Raw genomic sequence first — 19,182 nt, 5'->3', positions numbered from 1 at the left:
TTGGCTTCTTTGCTGCCCTTCTTGACACCCACCAGGCCATCCTCCAAAAGTCTTCGCCTCACTCACACCTGTCTGCTGCCATTCCTGAGCAAGCTCTGCACTGGTGGTGCCCGCAGCTGAGTCCACTTTAGGAGACGCTCCTGGCACTTGCTGGACTTTCTTGGGCACCCTGAAGACTTCTTCACAACAATTGAACCTCTCTCCTTGAAGTTCTTGATGATCTGATAAATGGCTGATTTAGGTGCAGTCTCACTAGCAGCAATAGCCTCGCCTGGGAAGCCCTTTTTGTGCAAAGCAATGATGGTCCTTTTGTGGCAGGGCTGACATGCACTGGGAATGGCTTTGTTGGGATGAAGTTCATTTTCATGGCAAAGAGGGATTTTGCAATTAATTGCCATTCATCTGATCACTCTTCAGAACATTGTGGAGTCGATGCAAATTGCCATTATTAAAACTGAGGCAGCAAACTTTGTGAAAATTAATATTTGGGTCATTCTTAAAGCTTTTGGTCATGACTTTACAGTGCAAAGATTATAGGGCATTCATTTTTATTAAAATGTATTAACACACTTACTTTTGTAATTTCTTCATTGTTCCGAAAACACATTAACAGGGAAATAACAGCTCACTTAATTAGGCCAGCAGTCCAATTAACAACTGAAGTTGGTTGGAACAAAAACCTGCAGCTCCAGGGGGTCTCCAGGACCGAGTTCAGGAACCACAGCCCTAAACGTTTGACCAGTAGTGTATACAATATTGAGATCATTACTTGATTAGATTGGCAATTCCATATTACATTTCTTATTAAGAGGTTTCTAAAATGTAAGTGTATTTTGACTGTAATGACAATCACAAGTTTTTAGAGAAAGTGTAAACTTTCTGTAAATTATATAAACTCAATATAGTCAGAATATAGTGTGATGGACCTGAGAAAAGGGCAAGCCACTCCCTGGGATGTGAAAAGACAGCCACCCTGGGTTGCATTGGGGGCCACAGGCATGGAGCTTTGAAGCTCAAGCCTGTTGGGGCCCGTGGCCACCACCAGGGGGCACCTGGGCAGCTCCGGAGTCTTGGCATGCAGCACTTCCGCCACACCTGGAAGTGCTGCTGGATGTTAATCAGGAAGCACCTGGAGAACTCCCAGGTGGAGTATAAAGGAGGCCGCCTCACGCCACTCGGGGAGCCGGAGTTGGGTGGAAGAGGACGGAGCTTGCAGGAGATTAGATAGATAGATAGATAGATAGATAGATAGATAGATAAATAGATAGATAGATAGATAGATAGATAGATAGATAGATAGATAGATAGATAGATAGTGCCTTTCATATCTATCTATCTATCTAACTTATAGATAGATAGATAGATAGATAGATATATATGAAAGGCACAAGATAGATAGATATGAAAGGCACTATATAACTTATAGATAGATAGGTCCTGCGGTGGGTTGGCACCCTGCCCGGGATTGGTTCCTGCCTTGTGCCCTGTGTTGGCTGGGATTGGCTCCAGCAGACCCCCGTGACCCTGTGTTTGGATTCAGCGGGTTGGATAATGGATGGATAGATAGATAGATAGATAGATAGATAGATAGATAGATAGATAGATAGATAGATAGATAGATAGATAGATAGATAGATAGATAGATAGATATTTTATTAATCCCAAGGGGAAAGTCACATACTCCAGCAGCAGCATATTGATAATGTATTGATTAGTGGAGGCGGTGAAGACAAAGAAAAGAAAGACATAGAACTAAGGACTGACTTATTGTGCGTATTTGGGCATTGTGTTTGTGCTGTGCGCAAAGGAAAATAAAAGCGTATGGGTTTTGGACATCTGGCTGTCTCTGTGTCTGTCTGCAGCATCTTTTACAATACGCTTCAAAACATTTTCCAGAATAACTATGGCAAGTGATGTAGTTGCTGTAAAATTCCCTTTTAATTTGATTTAAATGTGCGCAGTAATCATATCACTACCAAATGGTTCCTCATGACCGCCACCTTTTGGTCATTTCCAACCACATAACGCAGTAGCTCATACCCGCTCAGAGTTCACACCTTACATTTTTCATGGCTGCATCTGTACACTGCTGTGCCATTGCTATACACAGGCAAAGCATGAAAATGTTTTTTGTGTTTTTCTTGTTTTTCAGGGACTGAAGAAGCCATACAATCCAATCCTTGGCGAGACGTTCCGCTGCCGCTGGTATCATCCCCAGACAAACAGCTGCACGTTTTACATTGCAGAACAAGTATGTGAAGCCAAAGCTCTCAGTGTCCTTTGGTAGCTTCTTTTGGGAACAGTCCTAGCCCTTACACTGCCTTCATGTGCTTTTCTAACACCCCTGGATTTCCGATTTTGCATTGATCTTAACTTGTATTACTGATGATCTTAACATTTAAAACAAGTGACATTAATGGTGTTTTAGTGGGTTGAACAAATGATATTTAAGGTGTTTTTTACTGATATCACACCCAAAGCCGAGTCACATTTGACCAGACAACGTTGTGGGGGCCAGGAAAGGCCATAAATAGCATTGCTTTACACAACGCTGCAAATGCTATTCAGTATTTTTAGACTTTGTATGTGGCTCACGTAAAGAATATACCGATATGTTTATGGAATTTCTATGTACAAAAACACTTCGGTTCTTCAGAAATTGTTCTGGCCCCTTCACTTTCTGCACACTTTATTGTGTTGTTGATTTCATTTAAAAAGGGATGAATCTGCCATTTTTGCCCATCAGTCTACACTTGATAACCCATAACTGACAAAGTGAAAAACAGACAAAGAGGAAAAGAAAGTCTTATGGCTGCCCTCACCCCTTTCACCTTTTCACCCAGTCCCCTTTTATCGTAGACTCTTATTATGTAATGGTGGGCCTGCATACATCCCTTTGCTGACAATAACTATGATCTTGTGTGTGTGTGTGTTTTGTTTTTTCTAGGTATCTCATCACCCTCCTGTGTCCGCCTTTTATGTCAGCAATCAGAAGGATGGCTTCTGCATCAGTGGCAGCATTCTGGCGAAATCCAAATATTATGGTAAGACGTCTTGTGCAGCAGTACTGGAAAGTGAGATGTCCCCTTTGGCAGTTGTGTGCGCTCCATTTGCATGTTATGGATTAATAAATAAAAAATAAAAAAAAAAATATTTGTGTAATGCAGTAAAGGTGCTATGTATAAATCAAATGTATTATTATTATTATATCTCTCTAATATATAAAAAAAAATCCTGGGATGATACGTGACTTTTTCAGAGAGATACTTTCATGTCCCATGAGACGAGACTTTGTGCCAAGAGATTTAACCACACCCGGGGCCGGAAATAAAAGTCAAAGAGTAGATGACAAAATAGACCATCGTAAAGAATTCAAAAACATTGGCGTGATACACATGTAGAGTAGGTTAGAGATAATGAAAGTACTAAAATTTGAAAGTCTCCAAAAAAAATGATAGTAAAGATCACAGCGCAAACAAACAGAAATTATTACTCGGTGAAATAACGGAACAATGAAAAGAGATTGAATATATGGACATAGGAGATATGTCAGAAATATGTAGATATTGTTTGGCTTTAAACTTTAAGTCGGAGACTTGTAGATCGTCTAATTTGTGTTGCCATCAGGGAAAAGTAGCACTTCTTCCTAGTGAAGAGGCCTATCCGCGTGAATTAAAAGATTTGTTGTTTGGTGAAAGTGAAATCCACATACGCGAGAGGCAGAGACGCAAAGTGGCTGGCGCATAGCCCAAGCCGGGGGGCTTGGCGAGCAAAGTGAGCAGGGGGTGAAGCCCCCTAGTCATATATAAAGCAGACTGTAACAATCTTGCAGTCTTGTATGTATGTTATCATTCAGGAAGTTGACGCTTCGTAACCACAAGGGGGCGCCAGAGAGCCAAAGACACAGCAATACATTCCACAATATAAGAATATAAATACAATAAAGAGTTTTTATTCCACAAAGCACCTTCCAATGAGCACCTCTCCAACAATTAGCCATAATCTTGTATATAAAGCAGACTGTTAGCCATAATCTTGTATATAAAGCGGACTGTAACAATCTGGCAGTCTTGTATGTGTGTTATCATCCAGTTTCAGATAGATAGATAGATAGATAGATAGATAGATAGATAGATAGATAGATAGATAGATAGATAGATAGATAGATAGATAGATAGATAGATAGATAGATAGATAGATACTTTATTAATCTCAAGGGGAAATTCACATTCTTCAGCAGCAGCATACTGATACAATAAACAATATTAAATTAAAGATTGATAATAATGCAGGTAAAAAAACAGACAATAACTTATATAATGTTAAATGTTAACGTTTGATGTGCTCCGTAAAAGCAACCAACAGTTTAATCATGAAAAATCCGCAGTATTATTTGTTTCTCGTTTAATATTTGTTTTCGTAAAATTTATTTTCATCTTACATTATTCTCATTGTAGCAATGTTTTAGTGGTACAGTAATCCCTCCTCCATCGCGGGGGTTGCGATCCAGAGCCACCCGCGAAATAAGAAAATCCGCGAAGTAGAAACCATATGTTTATATGGTTATTTTTATATTGTCATGCTTGGGTCACAGATTTGCTCAGAAACACAGGAGGTTGTAGAGAGACAGGAACGTTATTCAAACACTGCAAACAAACATTTGTTTCTTTTTCAAAAGTTTAAACTGTGCTCCATGACAAGACAGAGATAACAGTTCTGTCTCACAATTAAAAGAATGCAAACATATCTTCCGCTTCAAAGGAGTGCGCGTCAGGAGCAGATGTCCGAAAGACAGAGGAAAGCAAACAAATCAATAGGGCTGTTTGGCTTTTAAGTATGAGAAGCACCGCGGCACAAAGCTGTTGAAGAAGGCAGCTCACACCCCCTCCGTCAGGAGCAGGGAGAGAGAGAGAGAGATAAAAACAAACAACCGAAAATCAATACGTGCCCTTCGAGCTTTTAAGTATGCGAAGCACCGTGCAGCATGTCACTTCACTAAGCAGCTGCACAGAAGGTAGCAACGTGAAGATAATCTTTCAGCATTTTTTGACGAGCGTCCGTATCGTCTAGGTGTGCGAACAGCCCCCCTGCTCAATGCTCCTACGTCAGGATCAGAGAAAGTCAGCACAAGAGAGAGAGAAAAGTAAGTTGGGTAGCTTCTCAGCCATCTGCCAATAGCGTCCCTTGTATGAAATCAACTGGGCAAACCAACTGAGGAAGCATGTACCAGAAATTAAAAGACCCATTGTCCTCAAAAAATCCGCAATATATATTTAAATATGCTTACATATAAAATCCGCGATAGAGTGAAACCGCGAAAGGTGAAGCGCAATATAGCGAGGGATCACTGTAATAGAATTAAATCAACCTAATAGTAATATTAATTTAATTGATGTTTTTTTCGTCGTCAAAAATTCTGCAGGTAAAACTTATTACAACACCACAAAACAAAAGTTAATCTGTCAAGTTGTGTTTTTTTAATTATATTTTTCTCAAACAAATTAAAAAAAAAAAAACATGCCGGGTATTTCAACTAGTTTAAATATAATTATACTAGCCATGGTGATAGAATAATTTAAAAAGATTTGCTATCTCTTGCCCTTCATATACCTTCGACTGCATTCTCACAAAGTCTTTATTTTCAAAGCGCCTTTCTCGCCTCCTGTTTTCTTTTATACTTTCTGTCTTTGAAGGCAACTGTCTTCCGGGTGTTCCTTTACTCCTCCTCGTATGTCTCGCACTCACACTTTCGCTTTCATCGTGTCACTAAAGCCAAACTGACCAATCACACCCAAACTAAACTGACCAATCAGATTGTTCTGAGGGACTGGACACAGAGACCTTAGTGTTTTATTATATCACTCTGTTCAGATATAAAATGCATTGCATTTGTCATGCTATAAGATACAATATAATACAATACAATTTATTTTTGTATAGCCCAAAATCACACAAGGAGTGCCGTAATGGGCTTTAACAGCATTTCCTGTTTAGCCATGACTCTATTAGAAGACAAGGAAAAAAAAACCTTGTAGGGAAAAAAATGGAAGAAACCGTAGGAAAGGCAGTTCAAAGAGAGACCCCTTTCCAGGTAGGTTGAGCATACAGTGGGTGTCAAAAAGAAAGGAATAAATACAATACAAGATGAAAGATGGGGCATCAGAAACACTACTTTTACGAATCCCATAACAAATGGCATATGATACTACAAATGTGATGCGCCATCTGTTGAAATGACACAGGCAATGCTTATGTCTCTGTCATATGCTATTTACAATGCAATGCATTTTATTACTGCAGTGGGCTGGCGCCCTGCCCGGGGTTTGTTTCCTGCCTTGCGCCATAGTGTTGGCTGGCATTGGCTCCAGCAGACCCCCGTGACCCTGTAGTTAGGATATAGTGGGTTGGATAATGGATGGATGAATGGATGCATTTTATTACTACAGATGTTTGTGATGAGCCATCTGTTGGAATGACAGAGACATAGCAACCGCACGGACACACAGATGCACATATGCTAAGGCGGATATTCCGTATACTTTGCATCACCTCCACTTTTCCTATCACCACTACTGTTTCATAGAAGATGTCTTATACCTTGCACTTGATACATCTTGATATACCTACCATTTATAGGATGGAGCTCAGCTTTTAACGCTTTTCTATCATTTCATCCAGACTAATCAGCAGGTTGCTAGATGTTACATAGGGAAGAAACTTGGCTGGGGTTCATATTCATGTCTCATGTCATCTTTGTTCATTTTTGTACATATTAATTTCATTAGTGTGTATTTGCCATTGTGTTTTATGTTTCAATTCCTGGGATATTTTCCATGTGTTTAGTGGGTGGTTCCCCAGAGAGGTGGCACCAGGAACTGCCCTCCACCCCATAAATCCAGAGGGTCTCTCATAGTTCCTGGCGGTTCAGTGAATGCGCTCAGGGAGTTTTCGTGAGTTCCTGTGTTTTTTTTTTCCTGTGCATTGTTGACATCTGTGCTTTGTTTTGTGACTTCACTTTGGGAATTCTGCATCGGGACGGCGTTCTCCTTGGATTGCCTGCCGTTTCTGGGCAACTCCATTGTGCTCTACGGAGCTCAACTGTGTGGCAAAGTATTTCTGTGAAAAATAAAACCTTTGCTTTTGTGTTTGCCTGTTTATCTGTCTGGGGTTTGCCATTGTATCCCCCTCTAGTGAGCATTATTGGAATTGCTTTTGAGACACTTTGGACTCCTAGTTCACAACACTAGACCTGTGGCCAATGAACACACTCATATCTTATACAGAGTGCTATCTTGTTTTCATAGAATATTTCACAAAAATATTTTATAGACAATTTTAAGTTTGAGCTATAACAATGTGTAAACTTGTGGAAACAGTTCATCGTAAATCACATACAGATAACCATTTACTAGGACTGGTCAGATCTATACTTCGATACTCAAAACTGTACTAATTTGGTATTGAGTATCATTAAAATATATCGATTTGTATTTTTATCTGTATGATACGGTAGCAAGGTTCTTGCAAAGGCATAGAATGCCAAACTCACCAATCACACCAAAGCTAAACTGACCAATCAGATTGCTCTGAGGGACTGGACACACAGACCTTAGTGTTTTATTATATCATTCTGTTCAGATGTACAGTGCATTGCATTTGTCATGCTGGAAGATACAATATAATACAATGCAATTTATTTTGTATAGCCCAAAATCACACAAAAAGGGCCCTGCCTTTTGACAGCCACCCAGCCTTGACTCTCTAGGAACTCCAAAACAAAACCCTAGTAAGGAAAAAATGGAAGAAACCTTAGGAAAGGCAGTTCAAAGAGAGACCCCTTTGCAGGTAGTTTGGGTGTGTAGTGGGTGTCAAAAAGAAGGGGAATAAATACAATACAAGATGAAAGATGGGGCATCAGAAAAACTACTTTTACGAATCCCATACCAAATGACATGTGATGTGCCATCTGTTGAAATGATGCATGCAATGCATATGTCTCTGTCATATGCTATTTACAATGCAATGCATTTTATTACTACAGATGTTTATTTCCAGGTAGTTTGGGCGTGCTGTGTAGAGTCTACATGTTCTCCCCATGTCTGTGTAAGTTTCCTCCCACAGTCCAAAGACATGCAGGGTAGGTGAGCTGGCAAAGCTAAATTGGCCTTGGCGTGTGTTTGGTGTGTTCCCCCTGTGATGGACTGGCGTGCCCCATCCAGGGTTTGCTCCTGCCTTGGCAGCTGGGAAAGGCTCCAGCAACCCTTCCAGCACAGCCCTGGTCTGCCTGTTAGAAAATGACATGACACGCTCATTCTATTAATATATATTTTGTAATAAATTTGTTACAGTGACCTTGATACTGTGTCGTGATAACAGTTTGTTTAAATACAAACTTACCCATTAATATTAGCAATTGTAAAACACTATCATTTGAAAATAAATTCCTGTGCTCTTTAAAAAATATTCAGTATCGGAAATCTGACATCTGTATCGGTATCGATTTCAATAATAGTGGTATCACTCTACCATTTACAGCACATATGACAACAAGATATTAATATTTGCTGCTCCTGATATCCATTTATTAGTGCAAGTAGGTTCTAAAAATGAATTCATTGGAAGATGGCGACATTGTCTCCTTGTATGTGAGGGACCGAACTGTAAAGCAAAGCCCTGTCACTTCTGTCCCCATTCCCGACTCCCTGTGTGACCTTCAGTTACTAACCATTGCTTCAGTTACTTCCATTGCTCAGACTGTGAGAAAATGTAAAGAAATACGCTAATATCTAAATAAATGTAAAAAAATGTGAATATGTGCTGTGCAGCCTTATTGATAGGACTGGACTTTGTCCAAGTGTTTACTTGCCTTCATAAAAACGTAAATTAAAGAGTAAAGAGCAGTAAAGCTAAAATTACTGAGAAGTGTAAATAAGCCACGGTGTCTTTCAGTTACGTAAAATGCAGAAGAGCCGCGTCTCGGGTGCGTGCGCCTCTATGTCTGTTCTCATTGCTTTCCTTCCCTCATAGGCAATTCGCTGTCGGCTGTCCTTGACGGTACCGCAAAGCTTCTGTTTCTGAATCTTGAAGAGGAGTACGTCATCACCATGCCGTATGCCCACTGCAAAGGTGAGGAATGCATTTTACTGTTGATTAGAATCGCACATTTCATTGGTAGGTGAGTGGGTGGGTGGCTGTTTTTTAACCAGTATCAGCATGCATGCAAATTCCTTCACGAGAAAAGCAGGTGAATATTGCAATTAATTTAGTGAACTATTTGAAAAACAATGCTGGGGATATCGTGTTGGTGGGTTCATTTTTGATCGTTTTTAAAAGTCGTGGCTTTGTATCAGTTTTGTCACCATTTTGGTGACGTCTGAGCTGTGCCAATTTGCATGCATGTGATCGTAGTTGGCTGCCATGCTGTTTAACACAATGATGCCCCCTAGTGGCCACAGGTTCAGTGTTGTCATGATGTATGACATCATCAACAGATCAGTATGTAACCCCCAGGCTCGTAAATCTGTACAATTATGGTTGACCACAAATTACACTCACTGTGACGGTTAATGACCCGCTTAACACTTGTAAGCCCGGATAACACACAGGATGGCATTCTGCTGCCATCTAGTGGATGAAATAACATCACGCTGCGAAACATCTTGAATATTTCTCTGCATTTTGCTACTCCTAGGTAACTCATCAATTTTTAACTTCTTGGTGTTGACCCCAAGCATAACTCGAACTTGAAATTCTGCGTTAATGTAGTTGATCCCGAGTCAGACACGGGGTGACGGTTAATGGCCTGCTTTACATTTTCAAGCCTGGATAACAAGCGGGTTAGTATTCTGCTGCCATCTAGTGGATGAAATAACATCATGCTGCGAAACATCTTGAATATTTCTCTGCGTTTTGCTACTCCTAGGTAACTCATCAATTTTTAACTTCTTGGTGTTGACCCCAAGCATAACTCGAACTTGAAATTCTGCGTTAATGCAGTTGATCCCGAGTCAGACACGGGGTGATGGTTAATGGCCTGCTTTACATTTTCAAGCCTGGATAACAAGCGGGTTAGTATTCTGCTGCTACCAAGTGGATGAAATAACCTCATTCTGGAAAAAAACTCCTGAATATTTCTATATGTTTTTCCACTCCTAAGCAGCACATCAATTTAAACTCCTTGGTGTGAACCCTGAGCTTAAATCAGGCTTGAAATTCTACATTAATATAGTTGATCCTGAGTCAGACCCAAAATCATGTATCTTCTTTACAGTCCAAAAAACTCTTCGAACAGTATTCTGCTGCCTTCTAGTAGATAAAATAACATCCTGCTCTAAACATATAATGAATATTTCTATGTGTTTTGCCACTCTTAGGTAACTCCTCCATTTAACCTCATTGGCTTTGACCTGGAGTATAGCTCAAGCTCGGAATTCTATGTTAATGCGGTTGATCCCGAGTCAGAATCAGAGTGATGTGTAATGATCTGCTTTATAGTGTTAAGCCGGAATAACTCTTGGCACAGCGTATTGCTACCATCTAGTGGATAAAATAACATCATGCTGCAAAACACCCTGACTGTTTCTAGGTACTTTGCCACTCAGTGTAACTCATCAATATTCATGAGTGGGGCGGAGCCTCCAACTGCAAACACAATGGCAAAGAATAAGGCAATTTTAAAATAAACTGAAACTGCACCATTGCTCAAATCAAGTTATAGTGACGACAGACTAATTTATATACAGCATCGGACGAACAAACTGCCATGATATGTCCCAGTGAATTTCGGTCACAAGAAGCTGCAGCCTGATGTGACATGTCAAGTGCAAGGATAAGAAAGACATTAGCCCCCTAAGCACTGCTTACAATGCGCCAACTGTCAGTGTTTGTGTCAGGGAGATGTGGACGTCACTAAGCCTTGTACTGGGGTAGTCTCTGTGACTAAGATAAATACCCACAGGAACAAAAAAAGGAATGTTGGGGGCACCAGCCAGGTTATTCCTTTTAATAAGCCCATAATGGGAACTGTGGAAGAGAGGTGAAAAAGAGAGTGCAGGCAGGGTGGAGAAGAGTGTCAGGAGCAATTTGTGACAGACGGATATCAGCAAGAGTGAAAAGGAAGGTCTGCAGGACGGTAGTGAGACCAGCTATGTTATATGAGTTGGCGACGGTGGCACTGACCAGAAAGCAGGAGACACAGCTGGAGGTGGCAGAGTTAAAGATGCTAAGATTTGCATTGGGTGTGATGAGGATGGACAGGAATAGAAATGAGGACATTAGAGGGTCAGCTCAGGTTGGATGGTTGGGAGACAAAGTCAGAGAGGCGAGATTGCGTTGGTTTGGACATGTGCTGAGGAGAGATAAGGGGTATGTTGGGAGAAGGATGCTAAGGATAGAGCTGCCAGGTAAAAGGTAAAGAGGAAAGCCAAAGTGGAGGTTTATGGATGTGGTGAGAGAGGACATGCAGGTGATGGGTGTAACAGAACAAGATGGAGAGGACAGAAAGATATGGAAAAAAATGATCTGCTGTGGCAACCCCTAACGCAGCGTTTCTCAGCCTTTAAGTATTTGCGACAGTAACAGTTTTATGAAAGCCCCCCTAACGTTTTTTTGAAACCCTAATAAAATTTATTCCTATATTTTTTGCTGCCGATACAACGCTACAAGTTTAAAATTTCCCTACGAATAGCGAAATTCCGCCACATATGGCAACATTTGCACCCCCTTTTTTGTTACCTCACGCCCCACAGTTTGAGAACCGCTGCCCTAACAGGAGCAGCCGAAAGAAGAAGATAAAATAAAGTTAAAAACAGTGCCCAGGGCACAACAGAAAAGGCTCTCACTGGCCAAAATATCTTTAGACAGAAAATGAATACCTCATCAGGGGCTCTGCCCACAGTGGTATAGGGTGCAGTAGTGATGCCATCCTCTGGGTCTCATCCATCTTTATGGCGGCTATGCTGGAAAGGCTGCGGCCACTCTGGGCAGAGTGTGGGGAGCGCCAGGCAACCCATTCAGATCTGGACTGAGGTAAAAGAGAAGACATCATTGGCATGAGCAACCGTTCTCATCTCAGGGCGGTATGGCCTACGTCATTGGAGACAGGAAGGTGGTCCCCAGGTGTGCATGCATGACATCTGCAGTCACACAAAGGGGGCATGTCGACCATGTGCATCGGGTACTGACTTTCTGACCTTTCATACACAAGCAACAGAAAAACATGCAAGAAAAGTGCGCAAAGACACGAGCGTCCACTGTCCCTGTTGAGACATTGGACTGCGCCCATTGTGGCACTTCTTGTGTGATTTTGGGCTTTACAAAAATAAGTTGTATTGTATTGTATTGAACTGTGTGAGTTGGTGACTGTCTCAAAACATGTCACATGAAGGACCCTAACCCTAACCCTACCTACCCCTAACCATAAATCTGCATCAGCACAGTGGTGGTCACTAGACAGAACTTTTTGTACTGTATTTACGATGACATTTTGGCTTTTATTTCTTTCTGTTATGTACATATTACAGTTTTGGAAAAAAATTAATTGTTTTTCCGGGGGTAAACATAACACCATGATAGTTGTGGTTTTACAGAGATTGTTGTCTTCAAAGTAATAGCTTGAAACTCAGCCATTGCATTTTATTAAGTTTCTGATCCATTAGCTATGACTTCTGACTAACTTTTTGTTTTGCCATTTTTGACCACTTTTTACATCTAACATTACAGGGGAATGTCTCATTTTCACAAAGCACGTTAAACTGATATTTTCTATCATACTTTTTTGTGTATCTCCATTCCAGGGATCCTCTACGGTAAACTGACAATGGAGTTGGGAGGCAAAGTGACGATTGTGTGCGAGAAGACCAAATACAGCACTGAACTGGAATTTAAACTCAAGGTATGACGAGAGATTATTTCTATTGAGTTTGGTCAGCACTGTTGAACGATTCCTAAAGTGAATGCCAGTTGTCTTATCTATATACTGTAAATAAAAGCCAAATAGCACTGACTCACTTATCATGAAATCTTCCGAAGCATGAGGACTTGGGACTTGAAATTTGGAATGTAGGTTACCCTTGGCCCATAGGTGCTCGGTAAGAAACAGTTTTAAAAATGTAGTGCATTCTATATGTATGTCTGTTCGCTTTTCACAAGAGAATTACTTAACGGATTTAGATCATGTTGTTTTCTAGATAGATAGATAGATAGATAGATAGATAGATAGATAGATAGATAGATAGATAGATAGATAGATAGATAGATAGATAGATAGATAGATAGATAGATAGATAGATAGATAGATAGATAGATAGATAGATAGATAGATAGATAGATAGATAGATAGATAGATACTTTATTAATCCCAAGGGGAAATTCACATACTCCAGCAGCAGCATACTGATAAAGACAATATTAAATTAAAAAGTGATTACAATGCAGGTATACAAACAGACAATAACTTTGTATAATGTTAACGTTTACCCCCCCGGGTGGAATTGAAGAGTTGCATAGTTTGGGGGAGGAACGATCTCCTCAGTCTGTCAGTGGAGCAGGACGGTGACAGCAGTCTGTCGCTGAAGCTGCTCTTCTGTCTGGAGATGATCCTGTTTAGTGGATGCAGTGGATTCTCCATAATTGATAGGAGTCTGCTCAGCGCCCGTCGCTCTGCCACAGATGTTACACTGTCCAGCTCTGTGCCTACAATAGAGCCTGCCTTCCTCACCAGTTTGTCCAGGCGTGAGGCGTCCCTCTTCTTTATGCTGCCTTCCCAGCTCACCACCGCGTAGAAGAGTGCGCTCGCCACAACCGTCTGATAGAACATCTGCAGCATCTTATTGCAGATGTTGAAGGACGCCAGCCTTCTAAGGAAGTATAGCCGGCTCTGTCCTCTCTTGCACAGAGAATCAGTATTGGCAGTCCAATCAAATTTATCATCCAGCTGCACTCCCAGGTATTTATAGGTCTGCACCATCTGCAGAATGAATGAAAATCAAACAAGAGCAGATAGAACAACCACAGCTGGCATCAACAATCACACCATGGTTGGTCACGTGTGTCATGTGTGTCTTGCGTATTCTATTATCACTGGACAAGAATTTACTTCAAAAGATTTGGCAGTTATGACAGACTGCTTCAAGATGAACGCATTATAAATTCACGTAGGAATGTGGAGAAACATGAACTTAATGAACATGAACAAATGAAATAGTCCTCTTGTGTCTAGGGTTCTCACGGAGTCACTTGATGATGATGGACATGCAGACTTCTGGCTTTTAATTCTTCACTGTTGAACCATCATGGTGCTTTGAGTAGATGGTGGTGGCAAAAGCCACCACCAAAAGGACACCGGAAAAAGAAACTGAAGAGAGAGTAGGGATTAGTACGGATTTTAGAGCCACCATGAATAGTTATTATAATGAATTGCATATACAGAGTGTCAGGATTAAATTACAGTGAAATTATGAGAAGGCCATGTTAAAGTAATGTGTTTTCAGCAGTTTTTTGAAGTGCTCCACTGTATTAGCCTGGCGAATTCCTACTGGCAGGCTATTCCAGATTTTAGGTGCATAACAGCAGAAGGCCACCTCACCATTTCTTTTAAGTTTTGCTCTTGGAATTCTAAGGAGACACTCAGTTGAGAATCTGAGGTTGCGATTTGGAATATAAAATGTCAGACATTCCGATATATAAGATGGGGCGAGATTATTTAAGGCTTTATAAACCATAAGCAGAATTTTAAAGTCAATCCTGAAGGACACAGGTAACCAGTGTAGTGACATCAAAACTGGAGAAATGTGCTCGGATTTTCTTTTCCTAGTTAGGATTCTAGCAGCTGCATTCTGAACTCGTAAACGATTTATGTCTTTTTTGGGTAGTCCTGAGAGGAGTGCGTTACAGTAATCTAGTTGACTGAAAACAAATACGTGAACTAATTTCTCAGCATCTTTCAATGATATAAGAGGTCTAACTTTTGCTATGTTTCTTAAGTTAAAAAATGCTGTCCTAGTGATCTGATTAATATGTGATTTAAAATTCAGATTATAGTCAATAGTTACCCCTAAGCTTTTTACCTCCTTCTTGACTTTTAATCCTAATATATCCAGTTTATTTTTAATAGCCTCATTGTATCCATTATTGCCAATCACTAAGATTTCAGTTTTCTCTTTATTTAACTTGAGAAAGTTACTATTGGGCGGCACGGTGGCGCAGTGGGTAGCGCTGCTGCCTCGCAGTTGGGAGACCTGGGGACCTGGGTTCGATTCCCGGGTCCTCCCTGCGTGGAGTTTGCATGTACTCCCCGTGTCTGCGTGGGTTTCCTCCGGGCGCTCCGGTTTCCTCCCACAATCCAAAGACATGCGGGTTAGGTGGATTGGCGATTCTAAATTGGCCCTAGTGTGTGCTTGGTGTGTGGGTGTGTTTGTGTGTGTCCTGCGGTGGGTTGGCACCCTGCCCGGGATTGGTTCCCTGCCTTGTGCCCTGTGTTGGCTGGGATTGGCTCCAGCAGACCCCCGTGACCCTGTTTGGATTCAGCGGGTTGGAAAATGGATGGATGGAAGTTACTATTCATCCATTCTGAAATACAAGTCAGACATTGTGTTAGTGAATCAAGAGAATCGGGGTCATCAGGAGCAATTGATAAATACAGCTGTGTGTCATCAGCATAACTGTGGTAGCTCACGTTGTGCCCTGAAATAATCTGACCTAACGGAAGCATGTAAATCGAAAAGAGCAACGGACCCAGGATAGAGCCTTGTGGAACACCATATAGGATATCATGTGTCTTTGAGTTGTAATTACCACAACTAACAAAGAATTTTCTCCCTGCCAGGTAGGATTCAAACCAATTTAAGACACTGCCAGAGAGGCCCACCCATTGACTAAGGCGATTTCTAAGAATATTGTGATCAATTGTGTCAAATGCGGCACTCAGATCTAAGAGGATGAGAACAGATAAATGGCCTCTGTCTGCATTTACCCGCAAGCCATTTACTACTTTAACTAGTGCAGTATACAGTATCAAAGGTTACATGAAAGTTAGTTCAGTACATTACATTAACTATAAGAAATTACATTCTTATAGCTTTAGTATCTGCATTAGATTGCATTTGTTCAGATAGCTTAACACATCCTTATTTAATGCATAAGTGTCACACTTCTTATAGTTCTATTAGCACCATACTTTTATTATTTGGAAAAGGCTGAAGCACCTTAATTAAGAATATTCTTTCTCACACGCTAGGTTCCACTTCAGGAATTTGGCACATGGTCATCAAAACTGCATGACTCTGTTGCGTCTGTAATTTTTACCAAGGATTTTGCTTGGGATAAGATGTGCCTTGGAAAAATGACAGATAGGTGTGCCTTCTACATTTACGTAATGTTGTTACCTCAAAGCAGCTGCATGCACTGTAGCTTAGTATCATGACGGGCCTTATTGCTAAACATTACGATGTACAGTACAGTAGAGGTGCCATTGGGTTGTCTACTTAATGATGCCACAAGCAAGAGTCCTCCAAAATAGAATTCTGCGTTTGGAGCACCAGGGGGCGTACCACTCCCCAAACCCTGACACAGACAGGCTGAGACACAAGGCTTTCCAGACAGCACCCCTTTATTTAAGTGGAGAAGCGTTTTTCTTTTGCGCCTACTACACAGCACAGTACAAAGCACCAAATAACACACAGTCCTTTCTTCTTTCTCTGTTTTTCTCTGTCGCCTCCATTCCTCCTCCTCCTCACAAGCCTTTTCCTCCACCTCCCAACTCCGGCACCCTGACTGGTAGTGAGGTGATTCCTTCTATAGCACACCCAGAAGTGCTCCAGGTGTTTCTCAACCTTCCAGCTGCAGTTCCAGGTGTGGAGGAAGTGGCGCCACAAAAAGTTCAGCTTTACCTGCAGCACCCCCTGACGGAGCCCAAACTGAGCTGCTCCAAACTACAACTCCTGGCATGCTATAGCAATCCTTAGGGTTGTGGGGATGTTCCCACTAGTGTCCTGGGGAAGATAGTGACTCCAATATAGTCTCTCCCTCGGTCCTTCTACCCAACTGGCGTCCCGGCCATCCATCACATCATCCGTCACTTGACTGACGCAGTATGAATTGGTTTGATGTGAAGTTCTTCAACCACCCTCATTTTTTTTTCCTCGCAAAAATTTGTAAATCCTAGTCGGAAATGCTATGTCCACAGTTAAATTATGGAATTTCAACTGGCATATCGATTTTCACAGGACTGATTTAATGAGCTTTTTTACAGAAGGTAAAAGGCTTTTGTATTCTTCACTGAGACATGAACACACAGCACCTGAAATGTTGGGATTTGACAAAACATTACAACAGACAAGAGCAGGCCATTTGCCCCAGCAGAGTCTGCCAGTCCTATCCACCTAATTCTTGCAAAATAACATCAAGTCGAGTTTTGAAAGTCTCTGCAGTCCTGCTGTCTACCGCATTACTTGGTCCCTTGTTTCACGTATCAGAGGCTCTCTGTGTAAAGAAAAACTTTGTGCAAAATTTTCCCATAACAAGTTTCCAACTGTGTGCCCGTGTTCTTGATGAACTCATTTTAAATTCACCGTCTCGATCCAGTGGACTAAATTCCCTTCATAATTTTAAACACTTCAGTCAGGTCTCATCTTAATCTTCTTTTGCTTAAACTGTAAAGGCTCAGTTCTTTTAATCTTTCCTCATAACTCATCCCCTGTAGCCCTGGACTCAGCCTGGTTGCTCTTCTCTGGACCTTTTCTTGTGCTGTTATGTCCTTTTTGTAGCCTGGAGACCAAAACTGCACCCAGGACTCCAGATGAGGCCTCACCAGTGTGTTATAAAGCTTGAGCACAACCTCCTTTGATATACTTTATTTTTTTTGATATACAGTGGTGTGAAAAACTATTTGCCCCCTTCCTGATTTCTTATTCTTTTGCATGTTTGTCACACAAAATGTTTCTGATCATCAAACACATTTAACCATTAGTCAAATATAACACAAGTAAACACAAAATGCAGTTTGTAAATGGTGGTTTTTATTATTTAGGGAGAAAAAAAAATCCAAACCTACATGGCCCTGTGTGAAAAAGTAATTGCCCCCTGAACCTAATAACTGGTTGGGCCACCCTTAGCAGCAATAACTGCAATCAAGCGTTTGCGATAACTTGCAATGAGTCTTTTACAGCGCTCTGGAGGAATTTTGGCCCACTCATCTTTGCAAAATTGTTGTAATTCAGCTTTATTTGAGGGTTTTCTAGCATGAACCGCCTTTTTAAGGTCATGCCATAGCATCTCAATTGGATTCAGGTCAGGACTTTGACTAGGCCACTCCAAAGTCTTCATTTTGTTTTTCTTCAGCCATTCAGAGGTGGATTTGCTGGTGTGTTTTGGGTCATTGTCCCGTTGCAGCACCCAAGATCGCTTCAGCTTGAGTTGACGAACAGATGGCCGGACATTCTCCTTCAGGATTTTTTGGTAGACAGTAGAATTCATGGTTCCATCTATCACAGCAAGCCTTCCAGGTCCTGAAGCAGCAAAACAACCCCAGACCATCACACTACCACCACCATATTTTACTGTTGGTATGATGTTCTTTTTCTGAAATGCTGTGTTCCTTTTACACCAGATGCAACGGGACATTTGCCTTCCAAAAAGTTCAACCTTTGACTCATCAGTCCACAAGGTATTTTCCCAAAAGTCTTGGCAATCATTGAGATGTTTCTTACCAAAATTGAGACGAGCCCTAATGTTCTTTTTGCTTAACAGTGGTTTGCATCTTGGAAATCTGCCATGCAGGCCGTTTTTGCCCAGTCTCTTTCTTATGGTGGAGTCGTGAACACTGACCTTAATTGAGGCAAGTGAGGTTGTCCTGGGGTCTTTTGTGACCTCTCAGATGAGTCGTCTCTGCGCTCTTGGGGGAATTTTGGTCGGCTGGCCACTCCTGGGAAGGTTCACCACTGTTCCATGTTTTTGCCATTTGTGGATAATGGCTCTCACTGTGGTTCGCTGTAGTCCCAAAGCTTTAGAAATGGCTTTATAACCTTTACCAGACTGATAGATCTCAATTACTTCTGTTCTCATTTGTTCCTGAATTTCTTTGGATCTTGGCATGATGTCTAGCTTTTGAGGTGCTTTTGGTCTACTTCTCTGTGTCAGGCAGCTCCTATTTAAGTGATTTCTTGATTGAAACAGGTGTGGCAGTAA

The 19,182-nt window shown here is 41.3% G+C and overlaps 1 protein-coding gene across 3 annotated transcripts in view; it reads left to right on the top strand.

Moving 5' to 3' along the window:
- The window catches only part of osbpl5 (oxysterol binding protein-like 5), a 277,145-nt gene that overhangs the window by 208,302 nt on the left and 49,661 nt on the right, over positions 1 to 19,182 (top strand). For all 3 annotated transcript variants that reach the window (XM_051923425.1, XM_051923426.1, XM_051923427.1), the window contains exons 13-16: positions 2,153 to 2,251; positions 2,948 to 3,044; positions 9,028 to 9,126; positions 12,795 to 12,892. In XM_051923425.1, the coding sequence (XP_051779385.1) occupies positions 2,153 to 2,251; positions 2,948 to 3,044; positions 9,028 to 9,126; positions 12,795 to 12,892 (393 nt within the window). The remainder of the gene's footprint in view (positions 1 to 2,152; positions 2,252 to 2,947; positions 3,045 to 9,027; positions 9,127 to 12,794; positions 12,893 to 19,182) is intronic.

This window comes from Erpetoichthys calabaricus, chromosome 2, assembly GCF_900747795.2.
Source record: "Erpetoichthys calabaricus chromosome 2, fErpCal1.3, whole genome shotgun sequence".
Lineage (NCBI taxonomy): Eukaryota > Metazoa > Chordata > Cladistia > Polypteriformes > Polypteridae > Erpetoichthys > Erpetoichthys calabaricus.
The sequence above is the reverse complement of the archived record's forward strand: the minus strand, read 5'-3'. Positions and strand labels throughout refer to the sequence as shown.